The 21,763-nt window shown below is 38.7% G+C and overlaps 2 protein-coding genes across 2 annotated transcripts in view; both read right to left on the bottom strand.

The window, feature by feature from the left end:
- slc16a13 (solute carrier family 16 member 13) overlaps positions 1-21,763 on the bottom strand; it is a 252,457-nt gene that overhangs the window by 12,656 nt on the left and 218,038 nt on the right. The gene's annotated exons all lie outside the window — the stretch shown is intronic.
- On the bottom strand, positions 224-20,923 carry dvl2 (dishevelled segment polarity protein 2). The gene is made up of 15 exons (XM_022678464.2): positions 20,266-20,923; positions 11,322-11,391; positions 8,494-8,642; positions 7,400-7,509; positions 6,265-6,397; positions 5,778-5,868; positions 5,605-5,674; positions 4,870-5,009; positions 4,411-4,487; positions 3,706-3,773; positions 3,334-3,456; positions 2,958-3,089; positions 2,650-2,826; positions 2,225-2,443; positions 224-2,116 (listed from the first exon to the last, which is right to left on the bottom strand). Exons 1-15 carry the CDS (start codon positions 20,424-20,426, stop codon positions 1,578-1,580), a joined length of 2,259 nt encoding a protein of 752 aa, XP_022534185.1. The 5' UTR covers positions 20,427-20,923; the 3' UTR covers positions 224-1,577.

The following is a 21,763-nucleotide window of genomic DNA, read 5'->3' as shown; positions in this document are numbered from 1 at the left end:
GAAATGCATGTGCAAATTTTGGCCTTCAATAGAATCTCAAAACTCAAATTCCACTTCCTGACTCTAGGGGGAGTCGAGGAGCAAAAACAAAAAAGGCCAATTCCCACATTATGCTGCTTTTTCTTAAACTCACATATGACATATGGCACAACCAGGTCACTGTACAGACTTTGGTCCATCACAAATTTAAGAACAATAAACACAACAAACGTCATCCCCGTAGGCAGTTTCTTCTATTACAAATTTATTTTGAGTAAGAAACACAAAAGTGACAACATAATGGCACTCAAAAGTGGCACTGTATTGAGACGCAACATCTTCATTTAGCACCTTTATGGTTTGATTATATCTATATATTCATTCATACAAAATGGTTATGTTTGTCAGACTTAAAAAAAAACATGACTAGAAAGGTGAAATATCTGGATAATAAAAACAGTTCACTCTACCCAGCACAAGTACCATTTTTGGTGTTAATTTTCTCTCTCTTAGGAGTACCCACTGCTCGTACCACAATTCTAGTCTACCAACATACTTAGACTTCTGTAGTGTACTTCTGTGTTCATGATTACAGTAGGCTTTAGCCCACATGCTCTTAGAAATGACCAGAGTGGAGAACAAAAGTTCATAGTCCTATTCACCAAACCCTGTTTTCACATTAGAATATGACCACAAATTATTACTGCATTTTACACATTGAATAAAGTTGTATTATACAAGAACAGACCTTCATAACTAGGCTATGTTAGGCAGCTTTAAGTCTTCAGTTAATGTTCTCAGCTTTGGGAGAGCATGGTTGCAGGGATTCGAGAAAATGCCACTAACGCCATTTCATAGCTGCCTTATTTCAAATGTCCAGGACCCTTTATAGACCTGGTGATGTTTGGTGTTTGCTTGTGAAGTTGTTTACCTAAGTTTAACATTACAAATCTCTTGCAACCATGTGTTTTTTTTGTTTTTACTTGCCAGCTTACTGCTTTAGTTACTCTATGAAAGCCTATCAGTGTCTTAATGGAAAAAACATGATTTTATTAATCTGTGTAATTTAAAAAGTGTGCATATCTCTCTGCCAGCTGTGCAGAAACTCTAATGATCCCACACACACGCCGTCTGTGATCAGAGCTTGCGTCTGGCAGTATGTCAAGACAAATATTTTCAGAGGGCAGAAGGGCGCCTGTAAGAATTTCCTATGTTGGTTACAGCGCAGTGTGCCCTGCATAATTTGTGAAATATCTGTAGAATGAAATGTCAGGAAATATTTGGAGACGGTGATTATTTCTTCGTTTAAAAGCAAAAGCAGTGAGGCATTATGGATATGCTGATGTGCTAAAATCTGACCCGTGCGAGACTTCCAGCTTTATACAGAAACCCTGTTCCTACCATCCAGGATAGAAGACAACTTTTAAAGAGCTATCCTGCATCAAAGGCAAATGTTAAATCTCAGTCACTTACTGACTGAGGCTCACAGTTATTATATGATTAAAAGGTCACATATAAGTGTCACTCGTTCATTCATATGTCCATTCACTCGTTCATCCTGCACATAGACTTATCCCCAGCATACAGCTTTCCTTCTCCTACATGACATCCACGAAGAACTCACTGGGGTTGCCCATGGCCAGGTGGAAGGACTGCCTGGAGGCTGTGAGCTCGGGTGGGACGGACCCCAGGTCACGGGTAGGGGGGGCTCCGGGAGGTCCTCCTGGATTGTTTGGGGGAGGCAGGCCGGGGTGTAGTGCTGTGGGAGCTGTCTGAGGGTGGGGGGCTCCCAGTGCTGGGTGTGCATGCGGGTGTTGTGGCACCATCATTACCATCATTGGGTTATAGGGAATGGGAATGCCAGGTGGGTACGGAGCCAGGTGAGGGGGCGGGGCCCGATGATGTGACCGCTGACTGGCGTGGCTGTGCTCGCTGGGTGTGGCTGAGCCATGGTCCCGCCTCAGGCTGCTGCGCACAGAGTATTCCGATTCGCTGCCGCTGCCTGAGCGTGAGTCAGCCCCGCCTCCGTTTGGTGATTTGTCGTCGCGGGTACTGCCACCAACCGTGCTGCCAGCTCCACTTTTACTGCCCCTCCTCCTTTCACCTTCACTTCGAGTGGATCCGCTGCTCCGACTCCCTGAGAGACATAGAAAAAAAGGAACACAAGTCAATAACTGTAAATATAAATAAATAAATGAACAAATAAATCAAAGATAATCAGTTAAAATATGAAGAAGGCATTCACCCTCGCTGTGCTGGCTGCCGGTGCTGCCGGGGGCATAGCTGTAGCTGGAGAGCTCGTGGTAGGGAGGAGGTTGGCTAGAGTACGGGTGTGGGTACTGATATGGGAAAGAGTGAAGCAGGGGCCAGGGTGTTGCTCCTGGTAATGGAAGAGGAGCCAACGTGTCCTGGTCTGAAGCACCGCTGGAACCATCGTTATCGTTGAGGGACAGGTTGGCCATGTCTAAGAGATAAGAAGAGAACAAGCATAGCAATTTATATTACATGCCTTTATTAAGATCAGATCTTTCCTAACACCTAGAGTTATAGAATGTCTACTACATATCAACTACTACAAGATAACAGATAAATGTGTTACGATTAACAACAAAACCAGTTTTACAACTGTGCAAAAAAAAAAAAAAAAAAAAACGAAAAACAAGCACTTACAGTTCTCACAGTCGCTGAAATCTCCGAAAATGTAGTAGCACTGCTCAGAGAAGGTGATTTTATTGACCGTGTGTCTGATGAAGCCAGCCTTTAGCAGGTTACTGGCATATTTACGAGCCTCCCGACGGTCCTGGAAGCCCTCGATGTGGTGGTAGAGCCACTCAACCACGTCTGAGCCTGTACACAAACCAATACGCACACACACATCAGGACAGATTACTCTAAATTAATCTCATGTTCATCTACTTAACAATATTAATATTAAACAGACTGCAAAAGTGTGACCAGGAAGGTCTTCAATGTATTACCTAGGAAGGCATTAGGGATGGTGATTTTGAGCCACATCCTGTCTCTGACCTCTAGGCCTGACTCAGGTGAAGCCATAGCTTTTGCCACTGAAGCCATATCAGAGTGAAGAGAGAGATTAAACTCATCAAAACCTACAGATGGAAAAAGAGAAACCAGAGAAAAAGAGGGAGATTTTTACATGACAGATTTGGTCATGATCGTATCACGTAACCTATTCATATAAACTCAACAAAAAGTAAAAAAGAAGAATACTACTTATAAGCATGTGATCCATAAACGAATTTCTACATTATTGTGTAGTGTTTAAGAATTTGAGAAACCAGGTAGCAATAGGACAGATGAACTATGAAGTACACAAATAAATCATATACTTACGTTCAGTCTCAGTGACAGAGGAGCTAGATGTAATTGTACTTCCTGGGTAAGGAGGGTAAGTCCCAGTCAGAGCCACTGAGTGACTGACCCAAGCTGCTGGGTCTATCGGCCGGATGGGCTCATCTTAAAGAAAAAAGGTAACATCATGTCAGACACAAACACCATTACCATCATCTAATATAGGCTGTGTTTAATGAATTCTTGCTAATTTTTGCTTCTTCATGTATTTTCCTTGTTAATATGTTAAATAATAAATATAAATCTACATGCAGTCTGAACATATACTGTTCATACAAATGTAACCCAAACATAATAAAATATAAAAAGTAATTTGAGATTAATGAATGAATTAATTCATTTTAAGTTACTCACTGCGTGGAAGTGTAAAGTAGCCTTGAGGTGAGGGGTCCCAGCATTTAGCCACAGTCAGCGTAATGGGTCTAAAATAAAGAAATAGAGAAATGAGCCCTGAAATCACACACTGCACACACTCAGCATGCTAACACTCAGGAACTATGAGCTTTTCTATGCAACTAAAATTCAAAAAATCTGAAAACAAAAGAAGCTGAAGTCCACTAGGCAAAAGATAAGAAGTGTTTTCAGTTTTTGTTTTCCACAGCATGGAATATTAAGAAATTGCAGTTTAAGGGAACTGTGGAGGTCACTGATATTAGGACATCAGATATTCTCACAAATAAGTGCTTATATGCTGGTAAGACATGCAAATCAAAATACCCATAACACTAACGAAAAGTTTTAGCCAAATCAAGAGTGGTGGTGCACCATTCCACTGTGCAGTGTTGCTTAAATCAGTATTTCGTTATCTTGGTCCTGTAGGACCACTGCCCTGCACTTTTTACTGTTTTTCTCAACAGACAAGATTAATAAAAAAAAGTTAACAGCCCATTATCTTGTTAAAATGAGGTGCAGAAGAAGCACTAAATTGTGCAGGGCAGTGGGTCACATGGACCTGGGTTAAGAAACACTGGCTTAAACAACATAATATTCATGGAAGTCATAAAAATATTGTGGTCATAAGAAGTTAACAATATATACTGTATAGTCTAGGAAACTCACCCTGGTTTATGGACAATCTCCCGCAGTACTCTAACGGCATCGTCGTTGCTCATGTTCTCAAAATTAATGTCATTCACCTGTGGAAAATTAGCAGAATTATACCACTTTTAATGTAAAATGCACTAAAATCATTTGACAAAACTGAAATAATTACTATAAAATAATTAATAACACTATATACACACAAATAAGGTAAATCATTCTATGTAGGATCTATTTATCAGCTTTGAACATAATTTTCTAACTCGCCGGACTATATTTAAACCACTTATTTGTACAAAGCAGAACACAAACTATACATCTTTATATCTTCTGCTGGCGTAAAACAATAAATCTACAAAAGAGTCACTTAATGATGGGTAATTTTGGGTGCGTCAGACTTTGAATCACACCCATACCTGTTCTGCTAATACTCTCCACCAACCCTTTCCACGAACACCCACACCCACACCCACCCACCTGAAGCAGCATGTCCCCGGGCTCAATGCGTCCATCAGCTGCCACTGCTCCTCCCTTCATGATGGAGCCGATATAGATGCCTCCATCCCCTCGCTCATTACTCTGCCCTACGATACTGATGCCCAGGAAATTATACTTCTCTGTGAAGAAACACATAAATAAAAAAATATATACAATATATATACAAAGACTACCATAGAAACATTGCAAAGAGACTAAACTATTTGTGTTTTGGGTTTGGGGGGGGGGATAAGAGACCACTTAAAAATGATGAGTTTCTTTGATTTTACAATCAAGAGGAAGATGAATGATCACAAGCCATCAAACCAAGCTGACCTGCTTGAATTTTTGCACCAGGAGTGACAAAGTTATCCAAAAGCAGTATGTAAGACTTGTGGAGGAGAACATGCCAAAATGCATGGAAACTGTGATTAGAAACCAGGGTTATTCCTCCAAATATTGATTTCTGAACTCTTAAAACTTTATGAATATGAACTTTTTGCATTATTTAAGATCTAAAAGCTCTGCATCTTTTTGTTATTTCAGACATTCCTCATTTTTTGCAAATAAATGCTCTAAATGACACTAATCTTATTTGGGAAAAATGTTGTCTGTAGTTTACAGAATAAAACAACAATGTTCATTTTACTCATAAAACTATAAACGGCAAAATCAGAGAAACTGAAATAGTCTTTTAATTTTTTCCAGAGCTGTAGAAACACCTGATGAACGTACCCATATTCAGAGTGACTGTGATGATGTTTAAAGACATAGTTGAGTCAGTCACACTACTGAAAGATGAAGCCTGCAGAACAAGAAGAAAACAAAAGAAAAAGTTTTAGAGGAATTAGAAGAATAGAAGACAAAGTATGAGAAAACTGTAATGAGTAAAGTTATTTGTGTCGTACCCTCTCTAGTCTCGGGGGGCGCTGTTTCCTGCGTCGGCGGTGGCGCTTCAGCAACCGAGAGGCAGTGCTCTGCTCAGTGGAACTACTGAATCTGCAGAGAAAAACATCAACAACCTTCATCAAGATACAGAACTAGAACACTTTACAATATGACACAAATAATGCAGAGTGAATATGTCAAAATATCATGTAGGAAATGTTTCTACAAGCTTCTTACGTGAATGTATACTAATTAGCCATAACATGAGCATCCCTGAAAGCTAAAGAGAAAACACTTACGCATATAAATAAAAAAATAAAAGGCAGCAAAGGAAAAGTTCCTGTAGTTGATACATAGAAAGGAATAATAGTCAAGCATAAGGTTCTAGCAACTTAAGTTGTAAATTGTGCAGGTCTTGTGGGGTGTTCCTATTGTAGAGTGGTCTATGGTATGATGACGGATGATTGTGAACATGTTTGTGTGTGGTAGGTTATGTATTCTTCTGACCTGCTCATGGTGTCATCATCATCTGAATCACAGAAGCTGGTGGTGTCCAGCTCACTGCTCATTACTGTGGTTGCACTTTCATAACCAGCCAAATGTCTCTCAAGACGGGAGGGACCGTTCATCCGAGGCCCGACTGAATCAGTAAAGAAAAGAGTGCAGAAAAACAAAAGACAAGGTATTAAAAAGGTCCATCTGATAGTAGGCCTCAAATATGAGGTGTCATCACGGTATCTCTGTAAAGCTGCTTTGTAACAACATTCATAAACTTTCTTTTTAGCATGTGAAAAACGTGTAAACTCTAAGCTAACACAAAATCAACAAAAGAAAATGAGAAAATTAAGTAATATACAACAAGAAATATGAACAGAATTATGGCTCCACACCAACGTAACAAGAATCATTTATAAAATGCAAAAACAATGAGTTTCTGCTATTTATTTAGGTTTGTGTTATACTAAGGGATGCAAATAATTTAACTGAAACATCAGGACAGTGATGGTTCAGAGGTTGTCAGGTTATTGATGATCTTTTTGGGTTCAACACACAGGTTTGGCCTTTAGTAATGCCCTTAAACCCTAAATTCGTGGTGGGCGATATGGCCCTAAAATAATATTGGGATATTTCATTGTATTTTCTTGGCGATATGACAAATCACTGAATTAATAAAATGATTAAAAATAAACTACTGCAACAATATATAAAAAAATTATTGCATACTATAAGAGAACAGTGTGATTTTTTTGCTAAAAAACAGAAAAAGTAGTACCCTGATGTGAAAATTAGGGGTGGGTGATATGGCATGATATTTCAGGGTGTAAATACGTTTACAATATTTAAAAATGTTGGTGATATTATTGAATACCATCAGCAATAATCCTCCTCCCCGGGCACTGCAGTAATGGCTGCCCACCACTCCAGGCATGCGTGCACGCTATTAGATACAGGCTGTGTTCTTTTACAAATATGGTTGTCCTGTCTTGTCTAAAACTAATGATGTATAAAATACATTTAAATATGAAAATATGCAGCAAGAGATCATTATCTATCTTTTTTATTTAATATTCTAAGCAGATTTAATTTTTATGAGTTTTATATGAGAATATCTGTGTGCGATTATCATGGTGTCGCATCTCACCATGTGGCTCCATGTTCTCTCGGTGTCGAGGCCTCTCCCTCCTGAAGGAAACAACAGACTCGGTCTCTGTCTGCTCGTCCAGCGTCTCCACACTGCCTGCAGCATTGGGACTAAAACACCAAGAAATATTTACCAAGAAGCATTTCACATTTCATTCCACCTGCAGATCAGAAAACAGAAAAAAAAACTTTCTAACCAGAAACCTGGAGGTTTCCCTACCATTGTGTAGTAAAAGTCCCGAAATGTATTTAAACTACTACCTGAGCAAGGAATGCTTGTGACCATCCATGACTGCATAAGCAAGTCTCCACCCTGTTAAATGACTGTGGTACTAAACTGCATTAATTCTAGAGTGTACCACAATATCGTCACTGTTGACGCATATGTGCAAATGCACATACAGCTTGTTTATTTTCTGTAGAAAAGTACTGCCAATAAAATATGGCTCTCTGGAGCAGATAAACATGAACTTATTGATTAGAGGGATACAAAACCCTTCAGCATTGAGCTGTAGAACAGTGGAACTGTGTTGTCTGGAATGATGGTGCTCCATCCAGTGCTTGGATTAGTTATGGATGAGATTGGGTGGTTGTCTTTCAATAACCTGTCAGTCAGTGTATGCTATGCAATCCTCAGAACAATTGCTGCAAAGTCTATCAAAAGAAGGACAATTTTAATACCCCTAATTTTGATTAAAATGATGAATGAGCAGGTGTCTCAATGAGGTAAGGATTTTGTCCATAAAAAGGTATTTATGTCACAGTGGTGGCTAAAGTAGGGTTATCAATCACAGTGTTGTAGGTTTAATAGCCAAGTCTATGATATGTGGAGATATTGAAAATAAAAGGCCCACTATTTGTATTATTATACTTTACAACTTGATATAGATAGTAGTGAACCTAATGGGTTAATACATAAATAAATCACATGCAGTGCTGTATGACTGGAACAACCTCTTGTAGCAACAGCAGCCTCATTAAGCATCAGCAAGAGCATTGAAGAACCTTGTTGCCCAAGAACAAGCTGCTTCTTTATTTAGGAATTTATAGGTCAAGTAATGTGAAGGAAGAGAGTCTGAGAAGAGGCTTGCTTACTGGAATGAGGGGGGTCTGGAATCCCCAATGCCCCCAGTCCGCTCTGCTGGAGGCGGAGGCAGAGGTGGAGGAGGTGGGGAGGGCTGAGGCCGGACCTCCACTGGAGGAGGCGGTGCAGGTTCTGCTGCAGGAACATCTGAGGATACCAGCTGTAACAGAGAGAACAGAAACAGAAACTGAATTTACAAAGTAGAAAGTAAAAAAAAATGTTTTAGTTATCTGAATGTCTGGCTTTCTGTAACGGACCACTTAGAGTGAGTGCAGAATTGAATATGTTAGAACTCAGCAGGCTTTACACGCAGGGTAGATCATATCAGGGATTCTCTTGTATTTTACCTCAAATACAGAGGAAAAAGAGTTAATGCAGATTTACTGAAGTACGGAGCACAAAGTGTTTAGTATTTTTTTTTTTTTTTTGCAAAACTCAAATACCTCAAGTCATTTCAGTCTGTGGCAAACTTTAGGTGTTAGACGGTGACAAAACTCAACACTCAAGGATTATAGGCCTCCTCAGAGATGCAACACTTCTTACAGCTTAAAGCAAGTGATTGTGTATTGTAGCCATATAGTAAACATGTAGCTGATAATTTTCAAACTAAAATGTTATTTTAATTCACTTATACTAATAATATCAACCTTCAACATGTTTTTTTTTTGGGATGGCAGTGTATAAATCGAGTAGACACTCCCATCTTAGTCATTTATACTGAGATTTCTTATTCTGTGTGAATCGGTCATATACTTTCCTGATGTCCTATAGTTAAAAACACTAGTAAATATAGCTGAAACCAGAAATATGAGGGTACAAATTATGCCGACAAGAGCATTTTGACTTTGGGAATTTGGCCTCTGCCTTTAACCCATTTGTGCTGTAAGCTTACACATACGCATTAGAGACCGCAGAGATGGTTAAGGGCCATTCCCAACATCAAGCTCTGCCTGTGGTCCTAATAATATTCTAAAAGATGTATATTGACATATGGCATTGCACTTAGACAAGAAGCATTTTCTTAGCTTTTTTTTTCTTTGAATTGCCATTGTGATTGCACAGATCTCCAAGGTTTCCTGAGGTATCGATTTCTGTAAATCAGACCGCCCATCTATATATAGACACAAAACATCATGGCACTATGCGGAACATTCTCTGCCTCCGGCTATCCTTAAGGTGTAGCAGATCATGAGTACTTTACACTGACTTTATGTTTAGCCTTTGTTGTTTTTTGTTATTAAGTTTGTCTAATGGCATCCATGTCTGCTCTCAAAGAACCCTGAACTCTTCTAATCACCCCTGGTTGTGTGGAGAAGAGAAGTCAAAGAGCAGAAAAGGACAACAGATATGTGCTCTAAACAAAGAGGGGACCGAGCATTTTACAGAGCATAAAAGGTAAAATCATGCTTCAGACCCCAACATATTTTTTCCGATTGAAAAACTCTCCCTTAATGTGAATGAGCTTTTATAAAGCAGTTACGTGTTGCATGCCTTTGTTGTTTATAGTTGCATCTTGTGTTTCCTTACTATCTTTCTGAATAAACCTGTTCAGAATTAAAAGCCATATGGTGATTTGTTTTGTCAATATGATTCATCTCAAATGAACCATGTGTAAATAAACTAGTAGGCCCAATAAAAAGCATACTAACATTAGGTTTTGTTTTTCCATATTTCAACTGATTTGATCTGTGTTTTAACAGGTGGTCAGTGGTCAGATCCATTTGCCAACTATGCATAAAGAACACAATGTATGAAAACATCAGGCTGGCCATGTGACTGGCTGCTATTTAGACTTCAATAAAAAGCAGAAATGCCTTTAGTTGGAAAACAAGAAAACCTGATATGATGTTACGCTGTGGGAAAATATCAGCCTTTCTTCTCTAAATGCAGCTCAAGTCTACACCCTCATGGAAAAGTGAAAAACAGCACACACTGTGCCGCAAGTCACACATATCCAGTGTCTTAATTATATAACTAACACACAAAAAAGGCAAATAAATCAAAAGTCTTTTCTCAAAACTGGCCAGCATTCAGGAAATTCTATTCACTGCTGCCTGAGGCCATCAGCTCCACACAGCTCAGCCCTGATGATTAAACTTTGATGACTTAAACAATCTGATCAAATATCAATATTTATCAACATACTACTTGGCTGTCTCTAATTACATAAAAGGTGTTTAATAAATCACTTCTACAACTGGTGGGAGATTGAAGACCCTTTTAAAGAGCAGGTGTATGGATGAAAACCTCAATCTGTGCACCTGCCTCCCATCTCCTTGTCCTCCACAGTGCTATTATAGACTCTCCCTCAGGGGAGCTTGAGCCACCCTGATGCAGGTGTAGCGTTTCCATCTCAGTGGGCTTTGTTTTGTCCGAGCCTTTTGACTTAAGAGCCTGAGCCTCAGTGGGAGTTTTTAGTGAAGGCTGGGTTTCACTCTGTGTAAAAGGGTGAGATACACACTTGGAGCTCTTTGAGGCTAGAAGACACCAAGTAAATGTGGGTCAAATGGTGGGACTGTCCTAACTCTACACTGTTCCACCGGGTGACGTAAACTTAATTCAAAGACTAGAAACTAGAAAGATTATTGAGCTTCATTATCAGGGTCAGGGTCCTGTCCATTTATTGGGATCAGTAGAAATTGCATGTTTACATACAGCACAATAATGCAGATTAGAGTAAATTGAAATAATTTATGTGCTAGCTCAACAGCAAATTTAGTAACTTTACAAACATTTTTTTAAAGATAGAAATACACATAAAAATGTAAATATAAACAATAAAAATGTATGGGATAGGATAGGACAGAACAGAACATAAACAAAAAGAGCTTGTACAAACCCATGAAACCACTCGACCATTGAAGCAGGGAAGCTTGGCACTGTCATCAGAAATCTCTTCCTTGACCACTCTGTAAAAAAAGGAAATTGCAATAATCAGTTTGCACCTAACAAAATAGTACAACAAAATAGTACAACATTGCATGAATTCTAATAATAAAGATAAGTGGGATAAAAAAATATTCCTAATATCATAGTAATACAGTTAAATATATTAAAGAAATATTCTGAGCTGCTGCTGCTGCTCTCAACTGTGTGGGCATGTCAGATTGACAATGATTGACAACGGTGTCTCCCTGGTAATGTAAACAACTCAGCATCAGCTTCAGTTGGAAGATGTTAGAAATGACACACACAGCAGACAGGACTGGTGTGGGTTAGTCCTAAATGTTAATAAGCCATCTGGCTCCGATTTAAAGAACAAGACCAAATTACTCTGGACCTGTTTCTCAACAGTCAGTAAAATGTGAATAATAAAGAAGAAGCTGTCTACCTATAGCAATCTAACACTGCTTAAACTTAACAGCCTGAGGTCCACAAACTCAAACTCAATACAAGAGAATAATCTGTATAATTGCAAAATACTGATTTCACCCCTTCAGGCAATGCAATTTAATTCAGCTGAAAAGCAAACAATGGCATGATACTTTGAATTCTGACAATAGTATGAGCTCAGCTAACCAGCTTACCCAACATGTTCATGTGCCAGGTGAGCGCAGTTCTCCAAACAAAGTTAGGAGAAATGACAACAACATGCCGGACATCATGGGGATCTTGATTAGTTTTGTGTTCCATAGTAGCTAAAGAACACTGGATTGACCTGCTTTATATATGTAAGGAATCTCCTGAATTGAACGTAGACGTGATTTCTGCCAGTCACATGTCTATTTGCACAGACAATTCTAGCCAAATGCCACCGGTCACAATCATTACCACCCAGTGCACTGTCCACTGTGGATGGTAATGGGGTAGTGGGTGATATGACATATTCCCAGTATACACGTGACACTGTGGATTGAGGAAAGATAAAGGTCTGCATAAATTTGGAAATGGAACATTCCACCAGGCTCACAAGAGAACACCTCACAACTTATACAGACATGGGCATCCTCATACCATGCCAAGGTAGTTACCATTATTAAATTATTTTATTTATTAAATTATTCATGCAGAAACCCCATGGCTTAGTGTACGTTAATAATATGTGTTAGTGTACGTCAATAATAATTACATGTAAAAAGAGTATTTTTTAGGGCAATCTGTAATTGTAAATAAATTATGTGAACAGAACAAGATTTTTTTTTTAAACACCTAATCAATCATTTTCTTTTGGACCTTTTATTGGCCCTTATTTGGACCTTCTTTTTGGCCCTTTTATTGAGCTGCTGCTGATGCAACATTGCCTGAGCGGCCAGCGACTTGGTTCAGATACATCACCTCACAGACACCTCGTGCCACCCGGCAGCACCTTTAAGCGTGGTGGGGAGAGAGCGCCATCTACCCACCTGGAGGGAGCAAGGCCAATTTTGCTCCCTCTGGGTGCCAGCCGCTGAAGGCTGAGCTACATGAGCGGGATTCGAACCTGCCACCTCCCATTCATACTCTCCTTGTAGTTTTGATGATGGAATGGTGACAATGGAATGTTCAGCCAAATTCTGCCTCCCTAAAAAACTTTAAGTGCACGTGCATCACATCAGAAGGAGCGCAACAGATTATTACCCTTAGATTCCAAATATTTCTGTTCATAAATAAGGTACAGGAATCACCAGTGCAATCTGTTAAGTTGAAATTTGGCACAACACCAGCTCCTCTTCTATTGTTTAATAGGTGATTAAATTATAGTCTGTGTCAAGTTTGTGTAATTTTTCTGAAAGCCTGAACCACCTTAAAAAAAGTGTTTTCACACTGCAGATGAACCAGGCCATAGTTTTGTTATTCAGGGCCAAGAACACCTCTACTGGTCAGAACAAGAGACCTAAACCTTCAGCAGGTGCTACTGCATTGAAACAGTAGCCGCATGCAGAGGAGGCAGAGACTAAGAACAGCAACAAATCGGAAAAACAATACAATCAACAGATCAGTAAGTTACCATAGTAATAATTAATGGCAGCCCTATAGACAATACAACATTGTTACACACTAAACAATGTTTTTTTTTATTTTAGGGAGAAGACTGATCACAATGTGATACCAATATTAAGTACACTTTTACACTTTTTTAAAAGCTAAGGGGCTCTAACTAAATTCTAAATAACTCATCAGTGTTAAAGGAGCTTCCACAGCTCTGAACTGGAAGTAGACTGAGCCTGACGCCACATTCCTTTCTGCACTGCAAGCTAATTGACTTCTTAATGATCCCGACCTACACCAACAAACATGACGCAACCTAGGACTATTTCACACAGCACTTTAAAATCCCTCAGACCCACCCCCATTAACACACTTAACCAGCGCTTTACGAAAAAATCACACTCACAAACCCACTAATGACCCTCAATCTGGCCCTGAGGAACGACCTCTTAAACCCTGCACAGACAGACAGATAGAAGTACTAGAGAGAACCAAATCATATAAAAACAACACACTCAGATGATGTCTTCTGCAAGTACATCATTCAGACTCACTCAGAGAGATGATAATAAACAGAGAAAAATATATGAGCATTTAGTTCAACCATACAAACAAATACGAACACATAATTCACCATCAAATTTCTGCCCTGATCTTAGACACAACACAAGGTTCTGATTAGCACACATTCAAGAGCAACAATGGACTCCAGTATAGTGCATGAATCTAGATTAAGATGGGAGAGATAAGGTGGTTTAAAAATAAAGAGACTGAGGAGCAGAGAAATGTGGTATGAGAGATATTATCCAACGGAGAAGAGAACAAGCTAAGAAAAACATGTACAGCGTAGTGTGGGGTCAAACTTTTGTTTTGCTGGTATTGACAAACAAAATGTAGTTAAATGTATGTTATTTGTGACACCAAAAATATGAATAATACATTTAAACATTTGGGTTGTATTAAATCTTGCTAGCAGATGGTGCAAAGGAATTTAATATTTATGGTACGCATCTTTCAGGCCCTGTTTACATGTATCCTGTTCTCTTTAAAAACGTGAACAAAAATGCTTTTTGTCTGAAAACTGAAAAGACAGAGATGTCTAAATACAAGGTCTAAAAAGACCTTACATTTTAGATTCACTACAACAGGATTGTAAATAGGGCTGTACATTCACATCCAGGCATGTTTCACTTCAAGTTTCACAAACTACATTCACACAGGATAGAAAGAAAAGGATTCTCACCAAATCCAATTTTTATGTGTTACTTCACTGTCCCACCACTGAAAACATCACTCGCTGCTGTCATCCATTTTTCCCCTTCTCCTGAATACAGATACGGATATAATTTATCTGCCTGATACCATGTTCATTTACTTGTATTCGCAAAACGAGGAACTAATACAAACTTCCCATACATGTGCATTGTGCATGCTGCTGCTCTAATGAACAGATAACTCTTGTTTTCATTAACGTTTAGGTGAGAATTATACATTTATTCAGTCCCAGATCCACAGTGTGAGAAGGCAATTCGGCAAGTGAGATGCAACTTTAAACCCCAGCAGTTTAGCAAACCATTCTTAGCATTTTCTTATATTCATGTTTGTTAGTGTTAACTGTTGCATTGCACTGCTGTACACTAATAATAATTGTGTAATGCTATTACACAATGTCCTTGACTGCCTAATTCTAAGTAGGTATTGGTATCTATAAGTACAAAAAAACACCTACTTGTACTCACACTCAGTTGGACAAAATGCTATCTATGCATCCCTTAATGAACACAAATTCCAATCTGACTGTTCAGACTGAGCTGCATTGCAGATATTTTAAACCAGCCACAAAAATGCCACATCTGTGTTACATATAATGATAAAAGATTGGATTTGAACCACGTTTATCTGCCGAATGTACGCAGACATACTTACTATTTAGTACTAACACAATAAAAACAACTTTTGGCTACTTTAACAAGTGGTATCAGGTAGCACCTATCCACATTACTCATGTAACGGCAAAAATAAAGACTTCATCAGAAAGTAATCAGCTCCTTTCACCATTATTCTTCAGAGCTAATTCAGAGTTTTTTAATAAGCTTCTTGTGCACTTTTTAAGTTATTAATGCCTTGTTTTAAATGTCAGGGCTCTTCGGATTGTAGCAAGGAGGTGTGGAGCTACTTTGAGCTGGATAACGGTGGAAAAAGCGATTTATTGGGGCAAATTATGCCCCAAACACTCAGTCTAAAGGGTGTTTGGACAAACTGTTAAAATTTCTGTATTTTGAAATGCTGTGAAAAATCAGAGGGGTGCTATTCATCAAAGGTAAGTACTTTTTATCATGTTTAACTACACCAAAAGTCAATATTACACCAGAGTTCTCCTTTAACTGTTATAACCAAAAACTAATGCTTCAGTTGTGGAGGAATAAAATCACAGGTACAGGAAAAGATGCGACCAGAAACCATCAGAACTCGACCCACACGTACCTCTACCATATCTTTTCCACGTATACTCACTCTCACACACACACTCTGCTTGTCTCTCTCACTCTCTCGCTGTCCCTCTCTCTTCATGTTGATTCTGCCCAGACACCCAGCAAATGGCCTCTCTCCAACCCTACTACACCCCCCACCCCACACACACACTCGCGCACACACACACCCCACTCCAACTCTTCCCTGCCACACACAGACAGGCTGACAGCTGGCTCCATGCGCAGCAAATCAAAACAGCAGCATCAGAGAGGAGCTACTTCCCGCTCCCCTCCACCACCACCGTATCACCTTACACCCCGTCTATGCATTTCTGCACTTCAACAATAACACACACATACACGCAACCAGGTCAACTGCATTCAGACCCACACACTTCAATTAGAGACAAACACGGCTCTGATTACTGGGAAGAGAGAAAGCTAATCTGTGCTAGAGGTGTAAATGCTTTAGTATTTTACACATTAGACTAGGGCTGGGCGATATGACCATGTTATTGCCATCACGATAAATTTTTCTTATATTATTAACAATATACTTTTTAGAAGTCTATTGAGGATATCATTAGCATAGAATAAGGTTTTCAGGGTTTTGATTTATATTACCCAACACTTAATTTCAAAATAGCAAATATAGACCAGGTAACATTCATTAGGAAACAATAACTGTGTGAGTGTTTAGTAAATGCTCATAATACCTAACAGCTGATTAGAGAAACTGTGTAAAGTGTACTACTCATACATGAAGAAAAAGAATCACTGTGACAACATGAATCTGGCTATTGTTTTTTGCATTGTGCCAAAATTTTATGACAATTATTTTACTTTCTATGTTCCAGCTAGTTTATCATGAAAACTAAGCAAAATCCTAACGTTTAACGGTGTTACAGGTTTGTCTTTTATTTTTCCTTTAATTTAATTAAACGCTTTATAATTCTGGCAGCGTGATGGCAATTATAATCATTATGTAGAGTGCATTATCTTTACAGATACAAAAACAACAGAACAGAGCAGCCTACTCAAGAGAGAGCGTGACAGATTGGCAGACGCATGCGTAGAAGCCAAGGGGAATCCCACCAATTTTTCAAAAATTCTTCAGGTTCACTGTTTTCTCCTGTGAAACAGTGCATTGTGTTTTATGCAGTGTTAATGATGGTGAAACAGTGGGGGGTTTCAAGAAATATTCGATCATACAACTTGCTTGTACCTCTCTGCCACCAATAAAAAAATACATTTGAGACCAAAACCTTATCACAAAATGTATCATGTACTTTTTTCAGCAATACATGTCTGTAAAGTAGATAATAAACAAACAATTTTGTGAACACATATTTGATCTGAAAAATAACAAACAACATTTACTCTGGCATATGAATATTTTACTGTGGCATTATTAATTTACTACAAGTGCTAATACTTGATAAAACTAATACTAATATATTACTCCCTTGTACAAAACGGGTTCTATATATACATATAACAAGCTTTTTATCATCTTACTTTTAATTAATCATCCTGGCTTGCCATCACTACTGTAGTTAGCAACAAATTTAAAATAGCAAGTGTCTCTACAATGTCCTATTTCATATAAGACCCCTCTTGAATGACTGTTTATAGCTTAACAATTGAATTAAGCAGAATTTGTGAAGAATCTGTGCAATTCCCCTTTAAACACAAGAACGGACTGTTGTCATTCCAGGAGCTATTTCCCCCTGTAGCCAATTCACCATCTTTTCCACAACATGTGGTCTCATTAGGAGGAAAACGTTAAGCCAAAGTTTACAATACTTTAATTCTTTAACATGTATTCTCCAACAACGTGATAAACGAGGCCTTGCCACAGTTTTTCTCATGCAAGAGATCTATTAGGTGTTTGGGATAAAGGACAGGGCATAGAAAAAAGAAAGCTGAGGCCAGGATGTGGCATGTGTCCAAGAAAGGAATATTCACAAGATGACAGACATGAGAGGAATTGAGATTAGGAGACAAGCTAGCTAAAGCTTTTTGTCTTTCAGAAGCAGAAGAAAAATCTGTGTTAAACTACTTAAATGTCTCTAAACGGGTTCTTGTTTGCAGTTTAGAGTTAACAATGCAAAAAAATATGTACACTGCACTTTGGTGGGACTGACATTTAACTAAGAGAACTCAGATTTTGATGACACAAATAATATAAAGTTTTAACTTACAAGTACAGATCTCTGTAATACAGTTTTTACTAGTAGAAAGTATAATTTCTCAGATCAGCTTTTATTTTTTTTCTTACTAGAAATAATATCATATCTTCAGATCTATGAAGCCACTTTGACAAATCACATGAGAAGGACCATATTTCCTTAATGCAATTTTGACTAGTCACAGGATACCACTGCTTTATATGGAATTTTACTCTCTCGTATCTTTACTTACATTTGTACCAATAAAAAAACAGTTACAGATATGTACAATTAGAAGTGTAGCATATTGTTTTGTACGCAATAACATCGCCAACTTTTGTGAATAGTGTTATTGCAACAATACCCTGAAATATCATATTAGTTTAGGGACATTTGGGCCATGCTGTTCGTACAGCATGCTGTTTGTACCAAAAGGAAAATTCACACTGTTCTCATTTGCCATTAAAAAGTGTATTTAATATGTCCATATAATTTATTTTACTTCAATCCTGAACAGAGGAATGCATTATTAGTGACATGACATGTTGGATCATTGACTTCTGTTACAATTAGATAACAGGGATCTTCCATATCACAGCGTATGCAATAATATTTCCAAATATAATTTAACATTTACTTTGTTGCAGTTGTGTATTCTTGACATTTTGTTTTATTTGTCAATGTTTTGTCATAACAGCAAGAATATTGTTACTGCAAAAATACCCTAAAAAAATCATGATATTATTTTAAGGCCATGTCGCCCTAAAATAATAACGCCCTATTACAGATATATGGACCTATACTTGTTACAAGTGAGAATTATTGCAGATGTCTGAAATTACAACTTTTGGACTTTTTTTGAACATTATGGATATGTTATGGATATGTTGTCCTGGTAACATAACTTTTGTGAGAATTGTAAAGATATTAGCTTGCTTATAGACGGTTCCTGAAAGTGTAACTTAACTAATAAATAACTAGTAAAAACAATAGTTAAAGCCTAAAGATTGTAGTTGTAAGAACTGTAACCAAATGTAAGAGATGACTGACTAGTCAAAAGTATATTATGGATATGTTGTCCTGATAACATGACTTTTGTCATAATTGTAAACATTTTAGCTAGGTTATAGAGGATAGCTGAAAGTGTAACTAATAAATTAATTGTAAAAAATAAATAAATATATATATATATATCAAAAGATATCTGTAACTAAAGATTTTAGTAATAAAAACTGGAACTATAGGTAAGAGATGACTCTGACTAGTCAAAAGTATATTATGGATATGTTGTCCTGATAACATGACTTTTGTCAGAATTGTAAAAATGCTAGCTAACTTATAGACGATACCTGAAAGTGTAACTAGTAAATTACTAGTAAAAAAAATAATTATAGATATCTGTAACTGAAGATTTTATTAGTAAAAACTGGAACTATTGGTAAAGTATATTAGTATAATAGTATATAATAAAGTATATTATGGATATGTTGTCCTGGTAACATGAATTGTCAGAATTGTAAAAATGTTATAGATGATACCTGAAATAAGAGTAACGTTAACTAGTTTTAAAATGCTTTACAGAGTGTAAAAACTGAGTTAGGACTAAAAGGGCTTGACATAGCCCATGATGATTCATGATTTAGCTGGCTTGAGTTTGGATTTTATTTACGTAACGTTAGCTTAGTTAGTTAACAAGTAACGTTAAATTAGTTAACCAGTTATGCTGTACTTTGGTGGGCCTGACATTCAACTAGGATAAGCAGCTACCTAACGCTAGCTGGGTTAGCTTGGTCAGGAGGAGAACTATCATACATTTAGCTAAAACAGCTTTATCTAATTTTAGATGCATTAAAATGTTTAAAAATGTTAAATCCTCTGTGCGTGTCTTTGTTTTTTTATCCGGCGGAGTCTGATTTAACTGATAGTGTGCTAACCTAACGCTACCTTGAACAATGCAGTAGGTTAGCTAACCTAGCTTATAAACCTGGACGCTGTTGTTAACAGTCAGCCTAACTGTCAACTTTTCCTTTAGAAGAAACTGTTAAAAAGTTCATCCTTCAGCTCAACAAGGCGTGTGGAGCCATAATCTACAACGGGAGCGAGGAATGTAAACTTTTTCTAACTTTTTAAAGTTTTTATAAGAACTTTTCTTCCTCTCGGCCACATCATTTGCATGGCAACCCATTCCTGCAGAGCCCCCACTCCTCTATCCCTCCCTCCTTCCCTCACTCACCCGAAGTCCTGATCCATAGACTTGAAGAAGAATTTGTAGTTCGGCTTGTTTAGGACCTGTTTAAAATCCAGCAGAGTGATTTTCTCCGCCGGTATGGGAATCTTCACCAAGTACGGCGTCTCCTCTTCATCGATGTGATAAATTATTTTAGTCTCCGCCATTCTTTCTCCTCTACTTTCCCCCTCTGGATCCTCTAAACTATGGAAGAGGCTGGGAGGCTAGCTAGGTTAGCTAGCTAACTGGCTAACGCTAGGGGTAGCCCAGCTAACGAGAAGAAGAGGAGGAGGAGGAGAAGAAGGAGGAGGAGGAGGGAGGAGGGAGGAGGTGGTGGAGGGGGTCGACTGGAGCAGACTGGAGTCTCAGGCTAACTTTACCCAGCGTTTCCAAGCAAGCGAGCATAAACTTTTAACCAACAAAAAAAAGCTCCAACGGCCCCCAGCCCACCTCCACTGCCTCTATATCCCCAACATTTCCCTTTCTCCTCCTAAACTAACTCAAAACAATCAGCTAAACCCTTAAAAAAGCGCCCGGCTGCACAAATCACACCCGCACTCAGCTCAGCTCTGCTCTCTCTGCTCTCCTGCAGCCGCTGCTTTTCCTCCAACAACAACACGGCGGAGTTTCAAACTCCTCTCCAGTGAAGGCCAACGCGGCGCGTGACGTCAGCCCAGCCAGGGAGGGTCCTGCTCACCCGAGGAACAGGCATGGGTTAGGGGTTTGGGACAGAGTTTGGGATCTTGGGTTGGATTTGGAAAAGAGTTAGAAATTTTGAGTTTGGGACAGAGTTTGTGATTTTGGTTTGGGTTTGGGAAAGAGTTAGAAATTTTGGGTTTGGAACAGAGTTTGGGATTTTGGTTTGGGATTGGGACAGAGTTAGGTGTTTGGGATTTTGGTTTGGGTTTGGATTTTGGTTTGGGACAGGGTTAGGGGATTTTGGTTTGGGACAGGGTTAGGGGTTTGGGGATTTTGGTTTGGGACAGGGTTAGGGGTTTGGGGATTTTGGTTTGGGACAGGGTTAGGGGTTTTGGGATTTTGGTTTGGGATTGGGACAGGGTTAGGGGTTTGGGGATTTTGGTTTGGGTTTTGGTTTGGGACAGGGTTAGGGGTTTGGGATTTTGGTTTGGGATTGGGACGGGGTTAAGGGTTTGGGGATTTTGGTTTGGGTTTGGATTTTGTTTTGGGACAGGGTTAGGGGTTTGGGGATTTTGGTTTGGGACAGGGTTAGGGGTTTGGGGATTTTGGTTTGGGATTTTGGTTTGAAACAGAGTTTGGGATTTTGGGTTTGGGACAGAGTTTGCCTGAAGCTGGTGAGTTGGTGAAGCTGGTGTTGCAGATGGTCCCATAAATGCTCTCTGCATTCTGGCTGAGACAGCTTGGCAAAATGTCTTGAAGTGAGTTGTAGAGGCATGTCTAGTAGTCAACATTCTCTCACCAAGAGGTACACTACCTAAACACAGCCTCTGACAGCCTTTTCAGACCAAACCTGTAATTGGTTTAT

This window comes from Astyanax mexicanus, chromosome 8, assembly GCF_023375975.1.
Source record: "Astyanax mexicanus isolate ESR-SI-001 chromosome 8, AstMex3_surface, whole genome shotgun sequence".
NCBI lineage: Eukaryota > Metazoa > Chordata > Actinopteri > Characiformes > Acestrorhamphidae > Astyanax > Astyanax mexicanus.
The sequence above is the reverse complement of the archived record's forward strand: the minus strand, read 5'-3'. Positions and strand labels throughout refer to the sequence as shown.

Coding starts and splice junctions, on each gene's coding strand:
- dvl2 (XM_022678464.2), bottom strand. CDS start 20,426: ATGGCGGAGACTAAAATAATTTATCACATCGATGAAGAGGAGACGCCG. Junction 11,392..20,265: donor TCTATGGATCAGGACTTCGG/GTGAGTGAGGGA, acceptor CTTTTTTTACAG/AGTGGTCAAGGAAGAGATTT. Junction 2,827..2,957: donor CATCCCTAATGCCTTCCTAG/GTAATACATTGA, acceptor GTTTGTGTACAG/GCTCAGACGTGGTTGAGTGG.